The sequence below is a fragment of the Balaenoptera acutorostrata genome, chromosome 11, assembly GCF_949987535.1.
Source record: "Balaenoptera acutorostrata chromosome 11, mBalAcu1.1, whole genome shotgun sequence".
NCBI classification, from domain to species: Eukaryota; Metazoa; Chordata; class Mammalia; order Artiodactyla; family Balaenopteridae; genus Balaenoptera; species Balaenoptera acutorostrata.
Window position 1 is genome coordinate 72546844 of NC_080074.1, and position 19883 is coordinate 72566726.

Sequence of the window (19883 nt, forward strand, 5' to 3'; positions counted from 1 at the left end):
TCTGATATGAGTATAGCTACTCCAGCTTTCTTTTTTTTTTTCCTGTTTTTTTTTAATTAATAGACTTTTACTTTTTTTTTTTTTTTTAAGTATTTGTTTATGGCTGCGCTGGGTCCTTGTTTCTGTGCGAGGGCTTTCTCCAGTTGTGGCAAGCGGGGGCCACTCCTCATCGCGGTGCATGGGCCTCTCACTGTCGCGGCCTCCCTTGTTGCAGAGCACAGGCTCCAGACGCGCAGGCTCAGCAGTTGTGGCGAACGGGCCCAGCTGCTCCGCGGCACGTGGCATCTTCCCAGACCAGGGCTTGAGGCTGTGTCCCCTGCATTGGCAGGCAGACTCTCAACCACTGTGCCACCAGGGAAGCCCTCCAGCTTTCTTTTGATTTCCATTTGCATGGAATATCTTTTTCCATCCCCTCACTTTCAGTCTGTATGTGTCCCTAGGTCTGAAGTGGGTCTCTTGTAGACAGCATATATATGGGTCTTGTTTTTATATCCATTCAGTGGGCCTGTGTCTTTTGGTTGGAGCATTTAATCCATTCACGTTTAAGGTAATTATTGATATGTATGTTCCTATGACCATTTTTTTAATTGTTTTGGGTTTGTTTTTGCAGGTCCTTTTCTTCTCTTGTGTTTCCCACTTAGAGAAGTTCCTTTAGCATTTGTTGTAGAGCTGGTTTGGTGATGGTGAATTCTCTTAGCTTTTGCTTGTGTGTAAAGCTTTTGATTTCTCCATCAAATCTAAATGAGATCCCTGCCGGGTAGAGTAATCTTGGTTGTAGGTTCTTCCCTTTCATCACTTTAAGTATATCATGCCACTCCCTTCTGGCTTGTAGAGTTTCTGCTGAGAAATCAACTGTTAACCTTATGGGAGTTCCCTTGTATGTTATTTGTCATTTTTCCCTTGCTGCTTTCAATAATTTTTCTTTGTCTTTAATTTTTGCCAATTTGATTACTATGTGTCTCGGCATGTTACTCCTTGGGTTTATCCTGTATGGGACTCGCTGCGCTTCCTGGACTTGGGTGGCTATTTCCTTTCCCATGTTAGGGAAGTTTTCGACTATAATCTCTTCAAATATTTTCTCTGGTCCTTTTTCTCTCTCTTCTCCTTCTGGGACCCCTATAATGCGAATGTTGTTGTGTTTAATGTTGTCCCAGAGGTCTCTTAGGCTGTCTTCATTTCTTTTCATTCTTTTTTCTTTATTCTGTTCCACAGCAGTGAATTCCACCATTCTGTCTTCCAGGTCACTTATCCGTTCTTCTGCCTCAGTTATTCTGCTATTGATTCCTTCTAGTGTAATTTTCATTTCAGTTATTGTATTGTTCATCTCTGTTTGTTCTTTAATTCTTCTAGGTCTTTGTTAAACATTTCTTGCATCTTCTCGATCTTTGCTTCCATTGTTTTTCCGAGGTCCTGGATCATCTTCACTATCATTATTCTGAATTCTTTTTCCGGAAGATTGCCTATCTCCACTTCATTTAGTTGTTTTTCTGGGGTTTTATCTTGTTCCTTCATCTGGTACATAGCCCTCTACCTTTTCATCTTGTCTATCTTTCTCTGAATGTGGTTTTTGTTCCACAGGCTGCAGGATTGTAGTTTTTCTTGCTTCTGATGTCTCAATTTTTAAAACCTTTTTTAAGTACTGAAATTTGGGGGAATTTAGTTTGTGATTCATTTGTTTTTTTAAACTTTTGAAATAAATATAAGTTCACAGGAAGCTTTATAGACACCCCATTTATCCTTCACTCAGTTTGCCCCAGTAGTAACATTTTACATGAGCTTAGTGTAATACCACTGTATCTGGAATATATGTGTATCAACATAGTGGAATATTAGAACCCCAGAAATTGACATTGTACAACCCGTAAACCATCTTCAGACATCACCAGTTTTACCTGTAGTTGTGTGTATGTGTAGTTTTATGCTGTTGTATCACATAAGTAAAATTTGTGTCATCACCCCCACAGTCAGGATACAGACTATTTTATTACCACGGAGATCCCTGTGCTATCCCTTGATCAGTTTGCTTGTAGACAATCCGCCTAGAGCTAGAAACATTAAGCCATATGAAACAGGGGGATGAGTCATGGTAAAGTTTTATTTCAGTTTGATCCACAATGGAACAGCTTTGCATTTATGGACTTCACTGATTCTGGATGTCATTGTTTACTGAAGACATACTCATTTAGCTCAGCTACAGTTTTGCCCCATTAAAATTATTTAATAGAGTTACCTCTTTGAATTTTGTATGTCTAATGTTCCATTTTAAATAGTCTTAAGGAATAAAAGCAAAAGCAACTAATAATCAGAACTTGGATAAGTACTTTACTTTTCCAATATTTTTAAACTTTTTTTTTTCTGGCCTGAAAATTCAAGTACTATCTGTCTCACATTAGTTGCTTTTCCTCATTTATTGCTTATAGTGGTAGTTATTGGTATGTAATGAGTACTCAGTATGAGTTTCTACCCTCTATCTTAATCTTTAAAACCAAGTTTTCATAAGTGAAAAAGTGTAAATTTGGGAGATAAGAAACCGTGAATAAATTATGCCCCGTCTTGCTAGCAGCAGCTCAGTGTTTTATGGTTTTGTTTTCTTTTTTTAATGGTAAAGAGGATGTATACTCGCTAGTGCATATGTTTTATAGTTCCATTAATGAAAGACAGAAAGAAAACATTCTTTCTGTAAACTGTGTTTTCTGACATTGAGTTATGGTCAAGAAACTTACCTAAAACTTGACATTTTTTTCTCTGTAATTTCATCTGCATTAATCAGTTTACAGTGATTACATGATCCAGCCATTCCTCTCGTAGGGGTGTGTGTGCGCGCGCGCACGTGTGTGTGTATATGTATGTGTGTGTGTATATATATATATATATACTCAAGAGAATTGAAAACACGTTCACATTAAAATTTTACATGGATGTTCATAAAAGCATTATTTATAATAGCTAAAAAGTATTAACAACCCAAATGTTCTTTAACTCATGAATGAATAAAGAAAATGTGGTATATCCATCCATTCATAAAAGGGAATATTATTTGGCCATAAAAAGGAATGAAATGTGCTGATAAATACTACAGTGGGTGAACCTTGAAAATACACTAAGTGAAAAAAGTCTGACTCAAAAGGTCACATATTATGTGATTCCATTTATCTATGGAGACAGAAAATAGATGTGTGATTGCCTAGGGCTGGGAGTAATACAAGTTGAGGCAGAAAATGGTATTAATACACAATTTCAAGCAGTCATTTTTACAAAAAAATTTAATTAGTCATTTTCTTTGAGACTTCAATTTTTTTTTCATTTTCTACTGTTGGAAGATTTGACAGAAGGAGATGGAATAACCAGCTTATTTCCTTCCTGGAACAAAGGGGCACTTTAGGTGTTGATTATAAATAAATTGTGGATTTGTTGAAAGAAAGCTTTGATGATGTCTGTATCTGAAAGATGGAGATACCTATTTGAACAGGTTTGTTGTGAGGCTTAAATGGATGTGAGAACTCTTGAATCTGAAAAAAACTCTGTGTTAGTTGTTGCCACTTCCACTCAGCCTGTCTCTACTAATAAGTGCAAGACTTAAAAACTACATGACCACGCCTGGAAGGGGACAAACAAATTTCCTCATCAGGTTGTACATTTTACTGGTCTGCACACATTTTCTTTTTCTGACTTATCAACCATTTAAATGAAGATATGTTAACTTTTTATGCTGTGCTTGAAAACGGTGTCCATTTCAAGAAAAAACAAATTATAATATCACTGTTTTCCATTGATTTAAAAATTCTGACGTTGTAGTTCTTCATGCATTAGTATACAGAATAACTTAGGCAGGATTTTAAAAGCAGCCAGTGCCTGACCCTGTCTTCAGGGTTTCTGATTTAACAGGTCTGGTGTAGGGCTCTCTGGTGATTTCATTGTACATCCTGGATTGAGACCCCCTGTCTTAGCCTGTTGATATTTGTGAGAGGTGTGATCAGAGATGTTGCAAACATGAAATTTCATAGACCTTTCCCTGTAAGAACAGTAACTTATAATTGAATTCATGGTGATGGGACATGAGGTGACCTGTTTAGTGACTCACTCTGACCTCATACTTGCTTTAGTAAACCCAAGCCTCCACTGTACTGAATTTCCAACTAGACTTGTTTTGAAAAGGAATAACAATGAAAAACATACTTTTTGTAATGTGAGCAGTTGTTGTTGTGTATTTGTGGGGTTTTTTTTAGCTCCAACCTGCAATCTAAGAAGAAAGACCACATTTGATCCCCCATTTTAGCTTGTGAAATATAGTGAAACTGAGATGTGTAGGTAATGAAACTGAGCCGTGAATATCAGCTTGGTCTCTTATTTCCAACTTAAAACACCATACTTGGCGTTTTAAGCTTGGATTGAGATTAATTTAAAAGCATTTAAAGATTCTCTCTTTCCTTTCTACCAGCATTCGTGGCTTAAATTTTGCTTCAGGATAAGCAAATGTTTTGTTTGGCAGAATGGATTTTATTCTAGGGGGAATATGTGTAGTTCATGAAGGAAGGAAAGTTTTAGAAGTATTTCAATATTTTCTATGTCATCTTAGGAGGAGATCTTAATATATTAAGAGCATTCATGACTAAAAAACGTTTCCAGTCTGTGGTATTTTTTGCCTAAAAGGTTTTAAAGTTCTATTTAAAGTAGTGGTACCCTAAGTAAGGGAGAAATCACTTTCCAGAAATCCTCAAGTTACCATAGCAAGTTGGATTTGCAGTTTTGTTGCTGTAAAATAGAACAGTAAGTTTTTATGTTATTGAGTAAATTCCTTGTTAGTTTTAAGCCAAAATACTCACATAGGACTATTTCTGTCTTACTCTGTTAGGTGTAAAGATTTCTCTCTGTGTTACTGGAATCCCTATTGGATGCTGCCCTCTGATGTTTGTGGAATGAACTGCTTTTGGGAAGCGGCTTTTAGGTAGGCACTTAATATTTAATTGGTAGATCAGTGTAGGTAAGATTAGATAGTAGCTAATAAATTTTTGAGTGTAATAAAAATGCGGTCATATGGTCATAAAAATGTTTCTTTTCCTGTAATATTATTATACAAGTAAATAATGTTTTCTGATTGGGTTTTCTATTCTTTTTTCCCACTTTGAAGTAGTTATGACTAATTTTTAAATGCATACTGTGTATGAAATGCTCTAAAAAATTTTAAAGATGTTACTAAGATAAACCATTGTTCTTAGGACAATTTATGATCAAATTTTAGGTAACAGGTGATGAAGTGGTAACCGGATAATAAAGGTAGATTTCCACTGACATTTACAGACATATAGCATTTATCTAACTTAAAGCTGGTATACTGAAAAAACATTCTGTAGGCAGATGGAGACAACTGGGGAAGGATTATATTGGTTATGAGCAGAGGGGTTGAATATTGGGGAATGGGAGGATAAAGATAAGCGTTTAATGAAGGAGCAAATGATATGACATTGTTTATTGGCCCTTTTTTAAAGTTTTTGACTAGTTCACCTTTGTTCACGTCTCTGGATAATGAAGGCATTGGATTGGCTGACTCTCAGGTCCCTTCCTGCTCTAACCTTCAACGAAGGAAACAAGTATTGGTAGGAATGTGGGATATCAGACTCTCTTGAGATAGTAGCAGGGGAGAGTGAGGCCGTAGCCTGAAGTGCCCTTCCCAAGAATAAAATTCATGATTCGTTTGAATTTTAATTCTACTCCTTCCATTTGCCAGGCACAGTGCTAGGTGCTAAGAATCAGACTGAGTCTGGTTAACATGGCCCCATCCTTCTGGAGCTGACATTCTGACGGGGGGCTTCACACTAGTCAACCTGAGACTATAATAGAGGGTGACAGGTTATAGCCATGAAGATGGGAGAAGCAGGTGGGATGAGGTGGGATCATCTTAAGGCATCAGGGAAGGCGTTTTCAAGGGAGTGACTACACGATGAACAGGGAATTAGCCAGGCTTAAGGACAAGAGGTGACATATTCCAGGTGGGAAGAACTGCATTCTTAATAAATATCAGTAGTGTGTATTTTTAAATGCTTGTATTCCCAATACATTATACATCCCATGAACAACTGGGAAGGAATCATTGAAATCACATATTTAATTGTATCTCATTGCTATGGAAAAGATTGGATGATTGAAATTCTAATATGGGTCAGTCGAGTCAGATTATGTAAACTTTTAAAAGCTAACTTTTTAAAGATAATCTTACCATTCAGCTTGTTCATAATTTTGGAGAATAGGAGCTCCATATTCTTCATCCTTTAAAGAGTTTGCTAGTGAATAGAGTAATGACAAGCACCACTTAGCTATCTCCGACCTGACATAAATCTACTCACTCTGGGAGCTGGGTAAGGTTGAAAGCCCCTGTATACTCCGATTTATACAACCCAGGCCCTTTCGTAAGTTAAGGCATGAGTAATGATCTTCCTACCTCCTCTACTGCGGAAGTGGCCCAGGGAAGTTGACCTAGTCTGAATCCTGGAGCCTCTGCTTAGTATTCCTTTTCTTTGAGTCTCTCCAACTCACTATTTTCCCAAAGCTCCCAAGTATTCCCTGGAAGGAATTACATGTGGAGAGATGCATGATATTGTAAACCCTTGTGCTTTTTTACTCTCCTAAATTTGAGATTTTAAAAGTTATACTCTCTGCCTGTAATATTACATCCATAGTATAAATCCGTAACCATTTTGTTACATGTATCATATCATTACGTAAAATCTCTTAAACTTAGTGTATGATCAGGCCACCCAAGATGGCTGTTCTCTTGCTCTCTGTACATCCCCTGCTCGACCAGTCCCTGCCTCACCTACACCCTACTCACATGACTGACCTTCCTACATACTTGCCCCTGCCCCAACTAGTGATTGTTCTGACCTTTAAATCAGAACATCTCCTCCATGATAGCTTATCAAAGGGATGGTGAGGCGCATGCCCCTCTGCTAGTTTCCCTGGTAACCAGTGAGCCAACCTGAGGTCAGTTCTCCCTGTAACTGATTACCCCTTCCCCCCGCCGCCCAGCAAACACTGCTGCCGTGTCATCTGCACACAGTGGCGTGCTGCTCCAGGACCTTGCTTTCGACATGTAAGCTCCCCCTGTCCGTTAAGCCATTGACGTCTCTGCCGGCCTGACTCTGGCCTCCTCCTTCGGTCTTGAAGCTGGGCAAGTACAGGGCTTGCAGGCCTGCATGCTGCAGCCCAACACTTCGTTTCTTACTTTGCTCTTGGGGATCCCTTACTTATTCAGACTATTCCAACGTGCCGACAAGCTAAAGTGCCATCCCACTGCCATGTCATTCTCCCCCGCCATTTCGGTATTTAAATAGCACCTCATTTTTGCCTGACTCTGCCCACCTGGGGAAGCTTCTTTGCAATGCCCTCGGCTACCATTAGCTCTCCCATTTCGCCTCGCACCAGTGGGCCCTTAACTGGCACCACTTTCTTCTCCCCAGACTTGTCCCAGCGTTTCCAGTTTGAATTCTTTATGTATTTTGATTAGACTTCTCTGGGGGGTTATTGCCTCCCAATTAATTTATTATACAGTGATCATAAAGTAACATAAAAAAGCCCAAACCGCCTCAACACCCACCGCAAGTGTTTTCGCCGTTCCTGTGCGTGTGCTTCTAGTAACTTGTATCTGCATGAGTCGTCTGCCCCCGACTGCTCCCCGGTGGTGGCGTCACAGCGCTCACACCTCCGCTGCCTCTTCTGTCCCTGAAACAAACCAAACACAAAGTCCCTACCGCAGCTTGCTTCCAGCCCCTTTCCTTCAGGCATCCTTTGTTTATTCTTTCTCGTCACCAGCAAACATTTATAAGAGTATCTACTGGCTTTACTTCCTTAAAAAACAAAAAACAAAAGAAGAACACCTTCACACCTCAGCCCGCCACCTGACTAAAAACCCGCTCTCACTGAAGTCACCTCTGACCTCGGAATTGTTCTTTGAGCCCTAACGTGCTTTCTTGTTACCACTTCCTCTTGCTTCCCTTCGGCTCTGTCCGTCTCTGGCTCTTGTCGTCTCAGGTTTCGTTCCCGCTGCCTCTGGACTCCTCTCTAGTCCTAACTCCTTAGGACTCTGCTCCCTGGATAGGCGCAGGATCGCCTGTTTAACCGATATCTTCATTCCAGAGCTGTTTTCTGAGCTCCCGGACTGCGTTTCCAGCTGCACGGTGGTGATTTTCGCCTTGCTGACTTGGTCTGGCTCCTCACACCTCCCCTCATCTGGGTTTCGTGTCTTGGCTCATGATGGACTTCCCACACGTCCGTCAGTCTGCAGTGACTTTTCCTGCCCGTCTCCTTTCATGCTGTTGCTCCTGCCGGCCTCTTCCTTTCTGTCCCTTAACTACCATGGAATCACTTCTTATCCCGCCACTGTGACCTCCCTTCCGTGCCCACCGCTTCTCCCTTCTCTGTGTCCTCCTAGTTACTGTACCTGCTGCATCTGTTGTGGTTGTGAACCATTACCCACTTCTGGAGTGTTGACTTCGCAGTCAGACACCACGTGGTGTTCATTATTTAAGCCCCATTATTTGGCAAGGTGCTTGGCAAGCAGTAAGTGACTAGTAATTTTCCTCAGCAGTTTCAGACGAGGTTAGATGTTTGTGTAGTGAGCCCAGTCAGCAACCTTGATTGTTTTCTGTTTCAGCAATTACCATGCTTTCTGATTAAATCTTTTAAAAATGCGTCTTTTCACAACAGCTGTAAATTGTGTGAGGTTAGGATTGTGGCTTTCTTGTTTATCCCCAGTGTCTAGCAGGTGAAAGGAGTTCAAATATTCATTAAAAAGAATGGATATCACTTATGTTCTAAAAATTATACAGATATAAGCCTGTACCAGCATTGTCTGAGTGTACTGGTGTCACTGTAACCTTAACATTCATTATTGGGAGTTATAATTTTACCACTTATTAGAGTAAAATGATAGCTTATTATTGATTTATATTCATTGATTGTTTCTTGAATATATTTCTGCATTTATTTGGCTTTTTAAATTTTTGTTTGTATTTTCTGTATTGATATTTACCTATTGAGCTTTTAATGCTTATTTTATGAACTCTTAGAATAATATGTTCTACCTTTGCCATTGATTACAAATATTTTCCTTATTTGTTTCATTTTTTAATTGTAGTTTTATTTTCATTATGTAATCTCTTAATTTTAATATTATTATGTGACTTGAGCTTTTAAAATATTTAATCTTTCTCTCTATGATGGGAATGGATTTTCAGTTCATAGTCTGTGTATTTGCTACCTGAACTGTTATCTTGAGTGGTCCCATGCTAGTTTTAAGAGGTATATTTTTACAGACTCTTTTAAATTATATTTTAAAAATTAATACTTACAAAATGTTGAATTTTTAGAGTTTTTTTAATGCTTTGCATAAAACCTTGCAGAGCTTTTTTTACGTATTGTATTTTGTCCCCGAAGTGATTTATATACAACCTTTAAAGTAGTTTTACCTTAGTATGTTAATTCACCACAACTCTTTTTTTATAGTAACAGGAAAAACCTTTTTTTAAGAGCTACACATTAAGGAAATTATCATTAGTGTTTCTGAATATAGTTTTCCAATTTTGTTCAACTGCAAGTTTTTAAAGATAAGTTCGTGGCAGTTATTTTTTAGTTTGGGGAGATTGTTATCAGAAGTTTAATCTGTTTACTTTGAGTCTGTGTACTTAATTATAATGCTAATTCCTAGTCTAAATATTGTTATATGTTGTTTTCTTTTATAGAGAAAACACTAATTGAATTATAGGCTAGAAGAACACACTGGAAGCTTTTGATGCTAAATTTTGATTAAAAAAATTTTAATTTTGATTTAAAATTTTTAATGTTTAAATTTTGATGCTGTCTAAAAAAAGAAAAATTATTATTCCTTTATAGCAGAAATGTTACTTAAAATAAGTCTATTCTTAAGGCTTATAAGTCTGTTTACAGTATTTGTATTAGAATTTTCATCTAAAACGTTGTGTTAACTTTTTTTTCTGGATTCCTCCTCTCAGCTTTTTACTTCGATAAGTTTTCAAATGTACAGAGGTTATAAGAATAGCATAGTGAGCCACTACATACCTTTCACTAGATATTTACCTATTAGTAACATTTTGCCACTTTTTGGCTGAACTGTTTGAGCGACAGCCTAAATATTCAGCATGTATTGCCTAAGAACAGGGATATTCTCCAGTACCAACATAACAAAATTGGCACTTTCAAGTTATTTAACACTGACAGAATGTTATATTTATATATATTCATATTTCCTTATTTTCCTATTAATGAACTTTGTATCTTTTCTTCCCCATTCAGAACCCAGTCAAGGAAAAATTGCATTCAGTTATTAAATCTATTTAGTCTTCTTTTTTCTAGAACAATTCCCAGACATTTTTTTGAGGGGGGCACAGGGCAGGGAGGCGTGGTGGTTGGTGTCTTTCTTTCATGACATGATATTTTTGTTTTGTTTTGCAGAATGTTCCTTTATTTGGATTTGCCTGTCTCCTTAGGATTAGATTCAAGATCTTTGGCAGGAATACTGCGCAGGAGATCTTGTGCTCTTTGGGCGTTCTATGGGGAGGCATGCGGTGGCAGACAGTTAACATGATTGGTTGTTTGATCCCCTGGTTAAGGTGTCGGTGTCTCATTTCTACACTGTAACAGTATCTTTATCCCCTTTGTAATGTGTGGGGATAATACCTTGATACTCTGTGGTTTTAGCATCCATTAATTATTCTTGGTCAAATCATCTATTGCAAATAGTGAATGCAAAATAGTGTTTTTTGTAATTCTGTCATTCCTTCTACATTTATTGGTTGGGATTCATCTTTAAAGGAGGGTTCCCCCTCCACCTTACTCTTTATTTAGTATCATTTTGGACTCACTGATTGAGTTTTTTAATAGAATGTGTTACCATTCATTGCTGTCACAATTCTAGTCTGTGCTCAGGCTATGCCAGATTTAGTCATGGGGACCCTCAGGTGTTACCTTTGAATTATCTGAAGCATTTCTTCTGATCATATATCTGTAGAAAAGTAGGTATGACTTTAAAATGTCCTTTTTGGATAACATTTCTTTAAATCCACAGGGACTTTCTCTTATTCACACTGTGATTAATGTACAGCATATTTTTGTAGATCCTGACAATATTAACACCATTCAGTTGGGACCAAAATTACTTGCAGGGCTACTTCCCTACAACTTCTTCGAAGGTTTTAGTTATCCCTTCCTCTAGTGTAAAAGCTTACTTTAGATTTCTTCCAGTTGCAGTTACCTCCTGTTCCTGGGTCTAGGGACAGGGTCGTGAGCAGAGACATCTTTAAAATATGTTTTGTCTTGTCAGTTTAGCTGTTGGAGTCTGTACTGTATATAATGCTTTTGCTAAAAAGGGACACATAACAGAAAAACAAATGCAATATAGTTGACAGTACTACTACTTTCATAGAAGTTGCTGGAAGGAGTGCTAGCAGTGTGATTAGAACAAGCCTTTCTGCACTGCCTGAGAGCAGGAGTCCCTGGGACTGACCTTAGAAGGACTTCTTTTTTCCTTGAAGAACATTTGACTTATTTCTCTTGAGAAGGTTTATTATACTTCTGTATGTAGAGAGTTCTGTGCCAAACAGCACATGACTGTTATGGCTCACTCATTAAATCTCTAGGCTTTTAGCTTTGGGGCAGGATCTAGTTATGGCCAGTTAAGCAATCCGAGCCCATTATAGATTCTCAAATCTTGGTGCTTTAATGAGGGTCTTTATACCCTCATGAGGAACAGGACCTGGAGGCATTTATCAGAAAGCTGAGACAATGGAGAGCTCTGTGAGACTGTTGTGTGTCTTGATTGCCTTCTCTTTTACTTGTGTCATTGTGGCTTCCACTGCTTTGAGGTGAACTGGGTTCATGTCCCCTCGTTTAGGTAGAGAAAGTGTAGATGGTCTCCCCTCTGATAGGGTCCCAAAGTTATAAACTGAGGGGCTCAACAGAAATGAGGGGAATGGATAGAGGGTGCAGACAAGGAAGCAGGCACTGCTTCTTTCTAATTCCTGTCAGTGGAAAAGAACAGAGCTTTCAAAAGGCCCAAGCTTATGCTGTACCTTATGAGTGAAAAAGGTAGCACAGCAGGTGAGTGGTGAAAGGCTAAACTCTGGTAACCCTGTAACAGAAGATGCTTGGATAGCTGGGTAGCCATGTGCAAAATTATGCAGTTGTCCCCTCCTCAAACCACTCATAAAAACCAGTTCCTGGTAGATTGATCTAAATTTTAAAGGCAAAGTATGTACCTGATGTTATATCTTAATTTAATGATAATCTTAATAACTTGATGAAGAATGAAATATTACCACCGCTTCTCGAATAGTAAATATTCCCCTTCCAAGAACACCACTTTTTATATGACTTCTCCATTTAATACCATTAACAAAGTAACAAAGTGGTGTAATAATGTTTAACTTCATGAATTATCCAGGAAAGGTTTCTTTTTCTTAAAAGCAGTTGTTGTTGTTGTTGTTTGTTTTTAAAGAACCTCATCTTTAGAATAATTGGCCCATTATTCTGAATAAAGGGTAGGTTATCAAGGTATTGGGTTTCAGCCTCCCAGTTGAGGAATCAGGGAAGGAAATGACTCCTGTGTTTTCTAGGAGATAAGTATTCATGCTGAAGAGCCTTTCTGCTCCTCTGCTGAAGGCTGACAGTTACCAGTAATTGTGTAGGTAAGAGATGTCCCATGTAAGAGAAGTGAACCCATTTTCAGGCCTCAGGAACTCAGACCAGAAAAGCGTCAGTTTCAACTGCTGTCTTAAATGTCTCTGGGCCCTTGGCAAACAAGCTTGTTAATATGACTGAATAGATCCGTAGTAAAAGCAGTAGCACGTTATATATATTCAGACTTAATTTTTTATCCTATGAATGATAAATAATTCCACATGTTTAATGTTAAAACATTAAGTTGTATGAATTTGATATTCAGGTGTGTTTTATATAGTCAATTGTTTGTATTTAATGTTATTTAGCATCATTTTCTGTTTTCTCATATCCTGGTCAGTTGAGGGACTATCCATGAGCAAGACCAAGATTTTCCTCAGGAAATAGTTCTGGGTCCACTCTGACACATGGACACATGAATACTCAAGATTCCAAAGTCCTGTGCTAAGGAACATAGCTACGATAATTTTAGCTTATAAATTTAAGAAAAATGATTAATCACCCATCCCTGCTACTACAAAATCTCAGTAATGGATACATACAGCTATTAACGTTAAACAGTATTATTTCTAATCCCCTTATACGTTTTACAGAAAGGATCTCTGTAACTAAAAATTGAGTTAAAGTCAAATTTGTATGTTTTTCATTTTGGAATGTTTTTACTTCATAATACTTTAATGTGCTACTAGTTTGTTTTATGTTGTCTTCCACTCCTACATACCTTTAGCTGTCAATTCCAAAAAGATTATTTTATGTCCTAATTACAGATGAGGTCTTTATTTCATACTGTGAATGTTAATTGTTTAATAACAGTGCAGTCACACGTAAGTAGTTCTGTTCCTTGTATGATGGTGGAGTGTTACTGGTTCAGTGGTAAGGTGCTTGCACTGCTGCTCTGTGTTACAGGTAGGGTCTGACATAGCCTAGGCTGATAACTGGAGTTCAGGAATCTTTCCTTCCTTCCAAAATGTTGTGCTACTAGCGTTTGACTAGTATTTTTAGACCACCTCAGAAATTTTTACTTCTCACTGATTACTTGATAAGTGGGATTGCACAGTAAAAAAAAAAAAAACTTATGTGAAGGAAACTTCTTGTAATCAGCATGGTTGAAGATTGGATATAATACTGAAATATTTGTGGGTGAATTTATATCTGGGTTTGCTTCACAGTGATCTGTTGGTTAGTGGAAGGGGCTGTGGGGAGGGGCTTTAGAGGAAATAAGAATACCTTTGAGTGGATAATTGTTGCAGCTGAGAGGTGGGTACATGGAGATTTACTGTTGTATTGTCTCTACTTTGGTGTGTTTGAGATTTTTTTTTTTAAGTAAAATAGTTAAAAATTAAATGGAAGACCTTCGAATCAGTGCTGCTCCCTTTCTCAAGTGGGGGTTTCCTTGAGAGAATTAAGCCCTAATGTCCTACAGCATCCAGAGTGAGTAGTGAATTAACTTCTCTCCCGTGCATCCAGAATGATGCTAGTTATGTACCATTCTTGGGGGAATGTGGAAGTGGTCATTTTTTGTGTTTTGTGGTTCCTGGTGAGGAACATTAGTTGAGAAAGGCTGGTTGAGGGTATAGATATATATATGATTGATTCAACATTGTACTGTTTTGTAATTTGATGTGTCTTTGCTTTTTAAATAGAAGGTTCAAACTTCAGTTTGTTTTTTGTTTTTTTTTTTTCAATTGAACTATAGTTGATTTACAGTGTTGTGCTGGATTCTGGTGTACAACAAAGTGATTCAGTTATATATATATTCTCTTTCATATTCTTTTTCATTATGGTTTATTACAGGATATTGAATATAGTTCCCTCTGCTGTACAGTAGGACCTTGTTCAAATTTCAATCTTTGAACACGGTCAGAATACCATGTCGTTAACATGTTACCCTGTACTAACACTGTTGGAAAATGTGGTTTTCTTTTCTATCAGGTATAGTCTGAAAATGCAGCCTGTTGAGAGAGTGCACCTAGCCGTAGTTGCCTGTGGGGAAAGACTGGAAGAAACTCTAACCATGTTGAAGTCAGCACTTATCTTCAGCATCAAACCTCTTCAGTTCCATATTTTTGCTGAAGATCAACTGCATGATAGTTTTAAAGGCATAGTAAGTATTTGAGACTTAGTCAAGCCTGTATAGTTGAATATTTAATGGTATATATAGTAAAATGTTGTTGAACAAAAATATGTATTCTGCAGCTCTGCCCTCTAAGAGTGGGGACTGTTCCCTGCTGCCACTTCCATCTGCGCTTCCAGATCTAGGGTGTAAGAGGAAGACTTGTTTTTGAAAAGGAGTTAGGCTACTTAGAGTCCTTTGCCAAGCATGGAGGTTTTATTTTACTGACTATAGTTCCAGGATGTTTTGACTGAGAAGTCCTACTTCTTAATTGTGTTCCCATCCTCGGCTTGAGAGTGCCTTAATCAGGGTGTGCACAAAGGTTTTAATTCTGTTTTGAGTAGAGGGAACTCTTAATCGACAATATGGAGGGAAGTAGCTTCTTGCTCTGGTGAGAAAGTTTCTTATTTTGGTTTTGTATTAGTTACAGTCAGTTTGGCTGTAATGGCAGAAAACCCAAAATAACAGTGACTTAAACAAGATAGAAGTTTATTTCTCTCTTATATAAAAGTAGGCAGTCTGTGGTATATGGCAGTGCCATGTCTTCAGGGATTCTGGTTTATTCTCTCTTGTGGCTCAGCCATCTTTAACATAAAGCTTCTACCTCATGAACCAAGATGGCTACTCAAGTTCCAGCCATCACACTCATATTCTAGCCAACGTGAGGGAGGGAGGAGTGAAGAAGGGGGTTCTCCTCCTCCTTTCTAAGGAAACTTTCTAGAAGTTGCACATGACATTCCTGCCAGTATCTCATTGGTCTCAACTTAGTCATGTGACCATATCTAGTTGTTTGTGTGGGTTGACAATATACCCTTTTAATCAGGACTGCCACATAATCTTAGCAAAAAAAATTATTCCTGTGCAAGAAGAGGAGAACAGATAAATATAGGAGGGAGAACATATACGAAGAAGAAAATTCACCTGAAATCTCATTACCTTGTGTTCTGAGATGGTGGTGAAGATGATAATGATTATCCCCGCACCATCTCTGTCTATCTCTCTATCTACACTCAATTAAGCTTTCAAACTGATTTGGATTTTTTTGCTTGATCTATGTAGGAAAAACGTATTCAATGTTTTTTCAGGTTAAATTAGTTCATTTTGCATATTAAGTGAAAAACACTACTTGTGACCTCAAGTCTTTTAGTTTTCTGCTAAAACCTTTGATTCCAAGAGGCATAGAGCTTTACTTACTGTTTTACAAGGAATGAAATTAGAACATTCTCTAACACCATACACAAAAATAAACTCAAAATGGATTGAAGACCTAAATGTAAGACCAGAAACCATAAAATTCCTAGAAGAAATCATAGGCAAAACACTCTTTGACATAAATCATAGCACTATTTTTTTGGATCTGTCTCCTAAAGTGCAAAGGAAATAAAAGTAAAAATAAACAAATGGGACCTAATTAAACTTAAAAGCTTTTGCACAGCGAAGGAAACCATTGACAAAATGAAAGGACAACCTACTGAATGAGAGAAATATTTGCAAATGATGTGACTAATAAGGGGTTAATATTCCAAAATACATAAACAGCTCCTACAACTCACCATCAAAAACAACAAACAACCTGATTAAAAAATGGGCAGAAGAACTGAATAGACGGTTCTGCAAAGAGGACATGCAGATGGACAACAAGCACGTGAAGAGATGCTCAACGTTGCTCATTAATCATCAGGGAAATGCAAATCAAAACCACAGTGAGATCTCACCTCCCACCGGTCATAATGGCTATCTGTCATCACAAAGACCACAAAGAAGAAATATTAGGATGTGGAGAAAAGGGAATCCTCATATGCTGTTGGTGGGCATGTAAATTGGTGCAGACACTGTCAAAAACAGTATGGAGGTTTCTCAAAAAATTAAAAATAGAACTACCATATGACTCAGCAATCCACTCCTGAGTATATATTTGAAAAAAATAAAAACACTCATTAGAAAAGATACATGCACCCCAATGTTCATAGCAGCATTGTTTACAATTGCTAAGATGTGGAAGCAACCTAAGTGTCCATCAACAGATGAATGGATAAACAAGAGGTGGTATATATATATATATGTGTGTGTGTGTATATATATATATATATATATATATACACATACACACAATGGAATACTACTCAGCCGTAAAAAAGAATGAAAATTTTGCCATTTGCAGCAACATGGATGGACTTGGAGGGCGTTGTGCTAAGTGAAATAAGTCCGATGGAGAAAAAAAAATACTGTATAAGATCACTTATATGTGGAATCTACAAATTACAACAAACTAGTGAATATAACAAAAAAGAAACAGACTCACAGTTAACAGAGAACAAACTAGTGGTTACCAGTGGGGAGAGGGAAAGGAGGAGGGGCAATATAGGGGTAGGAGATTAAGAGGTACAAACTATTATGTATAAAATAAACTACAGGATATATTTTACATCACAGTGTATCCTGTATATAGTGTGGGAATGTAGCCAATATTTTATAATAACTATAAATGGAGTGTAACCTTTAAAAATTGTGTACCTGTACCTTACACCTGTAACTTATATAATATTGTATATCAGCTGTACTTCAATTTTAAAAAAACCCAGAAAAAAAGCTTTACTTACTGTTTTAAAATATTTCTAGTCTCTGTACTTGTGATATGTGCTTTTATGATCTTAATCTTATTATCTGGATTGTTTCCTAAAATATTAACTGAGGAATTAATCTCGTCCTAACAGTTCAGAGAATAGTAAGAGATTGCTACCAACTGTGGAAACCTTTGGAAATGTAATATAAAAGTAAAATAAATTTATTGCTTCATCTTATATGCGGCTTCTGTGTTGTCTTCAAATCTGGCTGAGTTATTGCTTGTATAATATATACTATATTTTTAAACTTAGTTTTTCTTTAACTATCATGGTTAACTCTGAGACTGGTTTTGCTTTTGATGAAGGAGAATCAAATATTTTGTGGAATGTGCTTTTACTGCAGAAAAGATGATTAGATATTAGAATTTTAAAAATGACTAAGATTTCATTTTGAAGTTGGTATTGAAAGGATCTTCTTTTAAAATTATTTATTTATTTATTTACTTATTTTTAGCTGTGTTGGGTCTTTGGGTCTTAGTTGCGGCACATGGGATCTTTTGTTATGGTGCCTGGGCTCTTCATTGCAGCGTGTGGGCTTCTCTCCAGTTACGGCACGCAGGCTCGAGAATGCATGGGTTCTGTAGTTGTGAAGGGAAGTCCCTTGAAAGGATCTTTAAATGATTTATAAGTCACGCAAGGAAAATAAAATACTAGTGTTTGACACTAATTAACAGAGACATCAAAACAGTGTGTTGGAAGTAAAGCTATTTCCTTAAACTATGTTGGAAGGCATTGATTTTGTGTGTGTGTGTGTGTGTGAGAGAGAGAGAGAGAGAGAGAGAGGGAGAGAAAGAAGGAAAGAAAGAGGGAGGAATTAATGTTTTTAAAATTGCCTTGAACAGGGACTTCCCTGGTGGTCCAGTGGTTAAGAATCCACCTTCCAATGAAGGGGATGTGGGTTCGATTCCTGGTCAGGGAACTAAGATCCCACATGCCGCGGGGCAACTAAACCCTTGCACCACAACTACTGAGCCCGCGCACCACAGCTAGAGAGCCTGCATGCTGCAACTACAGAGCCCGTGCACTCTGGAGCCCATGCGCCACAAGTAGAGAGCCCACACTGTCTGGAGCCTGCGTGCCACAAATAACTCACGCGCCACAACTACTGAGCCCATGCACTCAAGCCCCCACGCCACAAGTAGAGAGCCCGAGCGCCACAATGAAAGATCCTGTGTGCCGCAACTAAGACCCGATGCAACTGAAAATAAATTAAAAAAATAAAATAAAAATAAAACAATAAAAAATAGATATGTGTTGAGCATTTAAAAAAATTAAAAAAAATAAAAATTACTTGAACACAGACATAATTCAAAATGAGATCATCTTCAGCCTGTTATATAAAATGCTTAGTTTTTTCTTCCCGCAAAAATTGTGAATGCTCTGTAGGAAACTTAAATCAATCAATCAATTCTGTTTAAGCAGCAGTGATAGGTAATACTTAAACTGAATTTGAAGCAATTCAGTGTCTTGAAATGCATTCGGGATACTAAAGAGTAAACGTGTTCATTATAGATTTTCAGATCAGAAAATCAGATTTTCTTTTTGTAATGATTTTTTAAAAAAATCAGCACTGGATATGTATTTATCAAAATATTTTACTACCAGGAATATCTGTGGACATTGAAACTATATAGATAAATATTTTCTAATCAGTTTTTCACATTGGTCTGACTTGGATTGTAAGTATTTTCTGTTATACATACTGTGGTAATAAAATTAGTGCTTAATTTTTCTGAGTTTAACTTGTTTAGGGATTGAGAGGATTTATACATCAGGTCAAGCTGATGGAGGCGAACAGTTTGTAAGGCTCTTTCCACTTTGGTTTTGTGGTTGATATCCTTATAACTTCAATTGTCCCTCAGATCTTTACGGTGGAGTCTTTCTAGCATATTGGAATGACTTTAAGATTTTGAATGAAAACAAAATGGTGGGAAAGAAGAATCTAACTTTCTCTTAAGTGTGTATGACATACAATGTATAACATCTTAAATTTTAGCTTTTGAAAAATAATCTGTTGGTTTATGATTTTGCAGAGGAAGTGAAACAAATCTAAACCGAGTTCTTTTATTTTTTATTTGTTTTTTTATTTTAGCTTAACAGCTGGTCATTTCTACAAACATTTAATTATTCATTATACCCGATAACTTTTCCAAGTGAGAATGCAGCAGAATGGAAAAAGCTCTTTAAACCGTGTGCTTCCCAGAGATTGTTCTTGCCAGTAAGTTTTTTCTCCAGTGTTTTTTTTTGTTTGTTTGCACGTTGCTTTTACACACACAAGTTAATGAAGAGTTCCATATAAATCAGTTAAATAAACACACATGTATGATTTTCCCTTTGAACATTAGAAGAAAAACTTCCCATAGAACAAATAAAAGCTACAATAAAAAAACCTCTGTTAAAAACGAAAAATGTAAATAATTTCTGTTGAAATACTATTTCTTACGTTTTAATTTATTCAG

At 37.3% G+C, this 19883-nt stretch overlaps 1 protein-coding gene across 3 annotated transcripts in view; it reads left to right on the plus strand.

Moving 5' to 3' along the window:
• GXYLT1 (glucoside xylosyltransferase 1) overlaps positions 1-19883 on the plus strand; it is a 59331-nt gene that overhangs the window by 8972 nt on the left and 30476 nt on the right. For 2 of the 3 annotated variants that reach the window (XM_057556965.1, XM_057556964.1), the window contains exons 2-4: positions 4853-4945; positions 14620-14791; positions 19517-19642. In XM_057556965.1, coding sequence (XP_057412948.1) covers positions 4853-4945; positions 14620-14791; positions 19517-19642 — 391 coding nt within the window. The remainder of the gene's footprint in view (positions 1-4852; positions 4946-14619; positions 14792-19516; positions 19643-19883) is intronic. The other variant, XM_057556966.1, reaches the window with a different exon arrangement.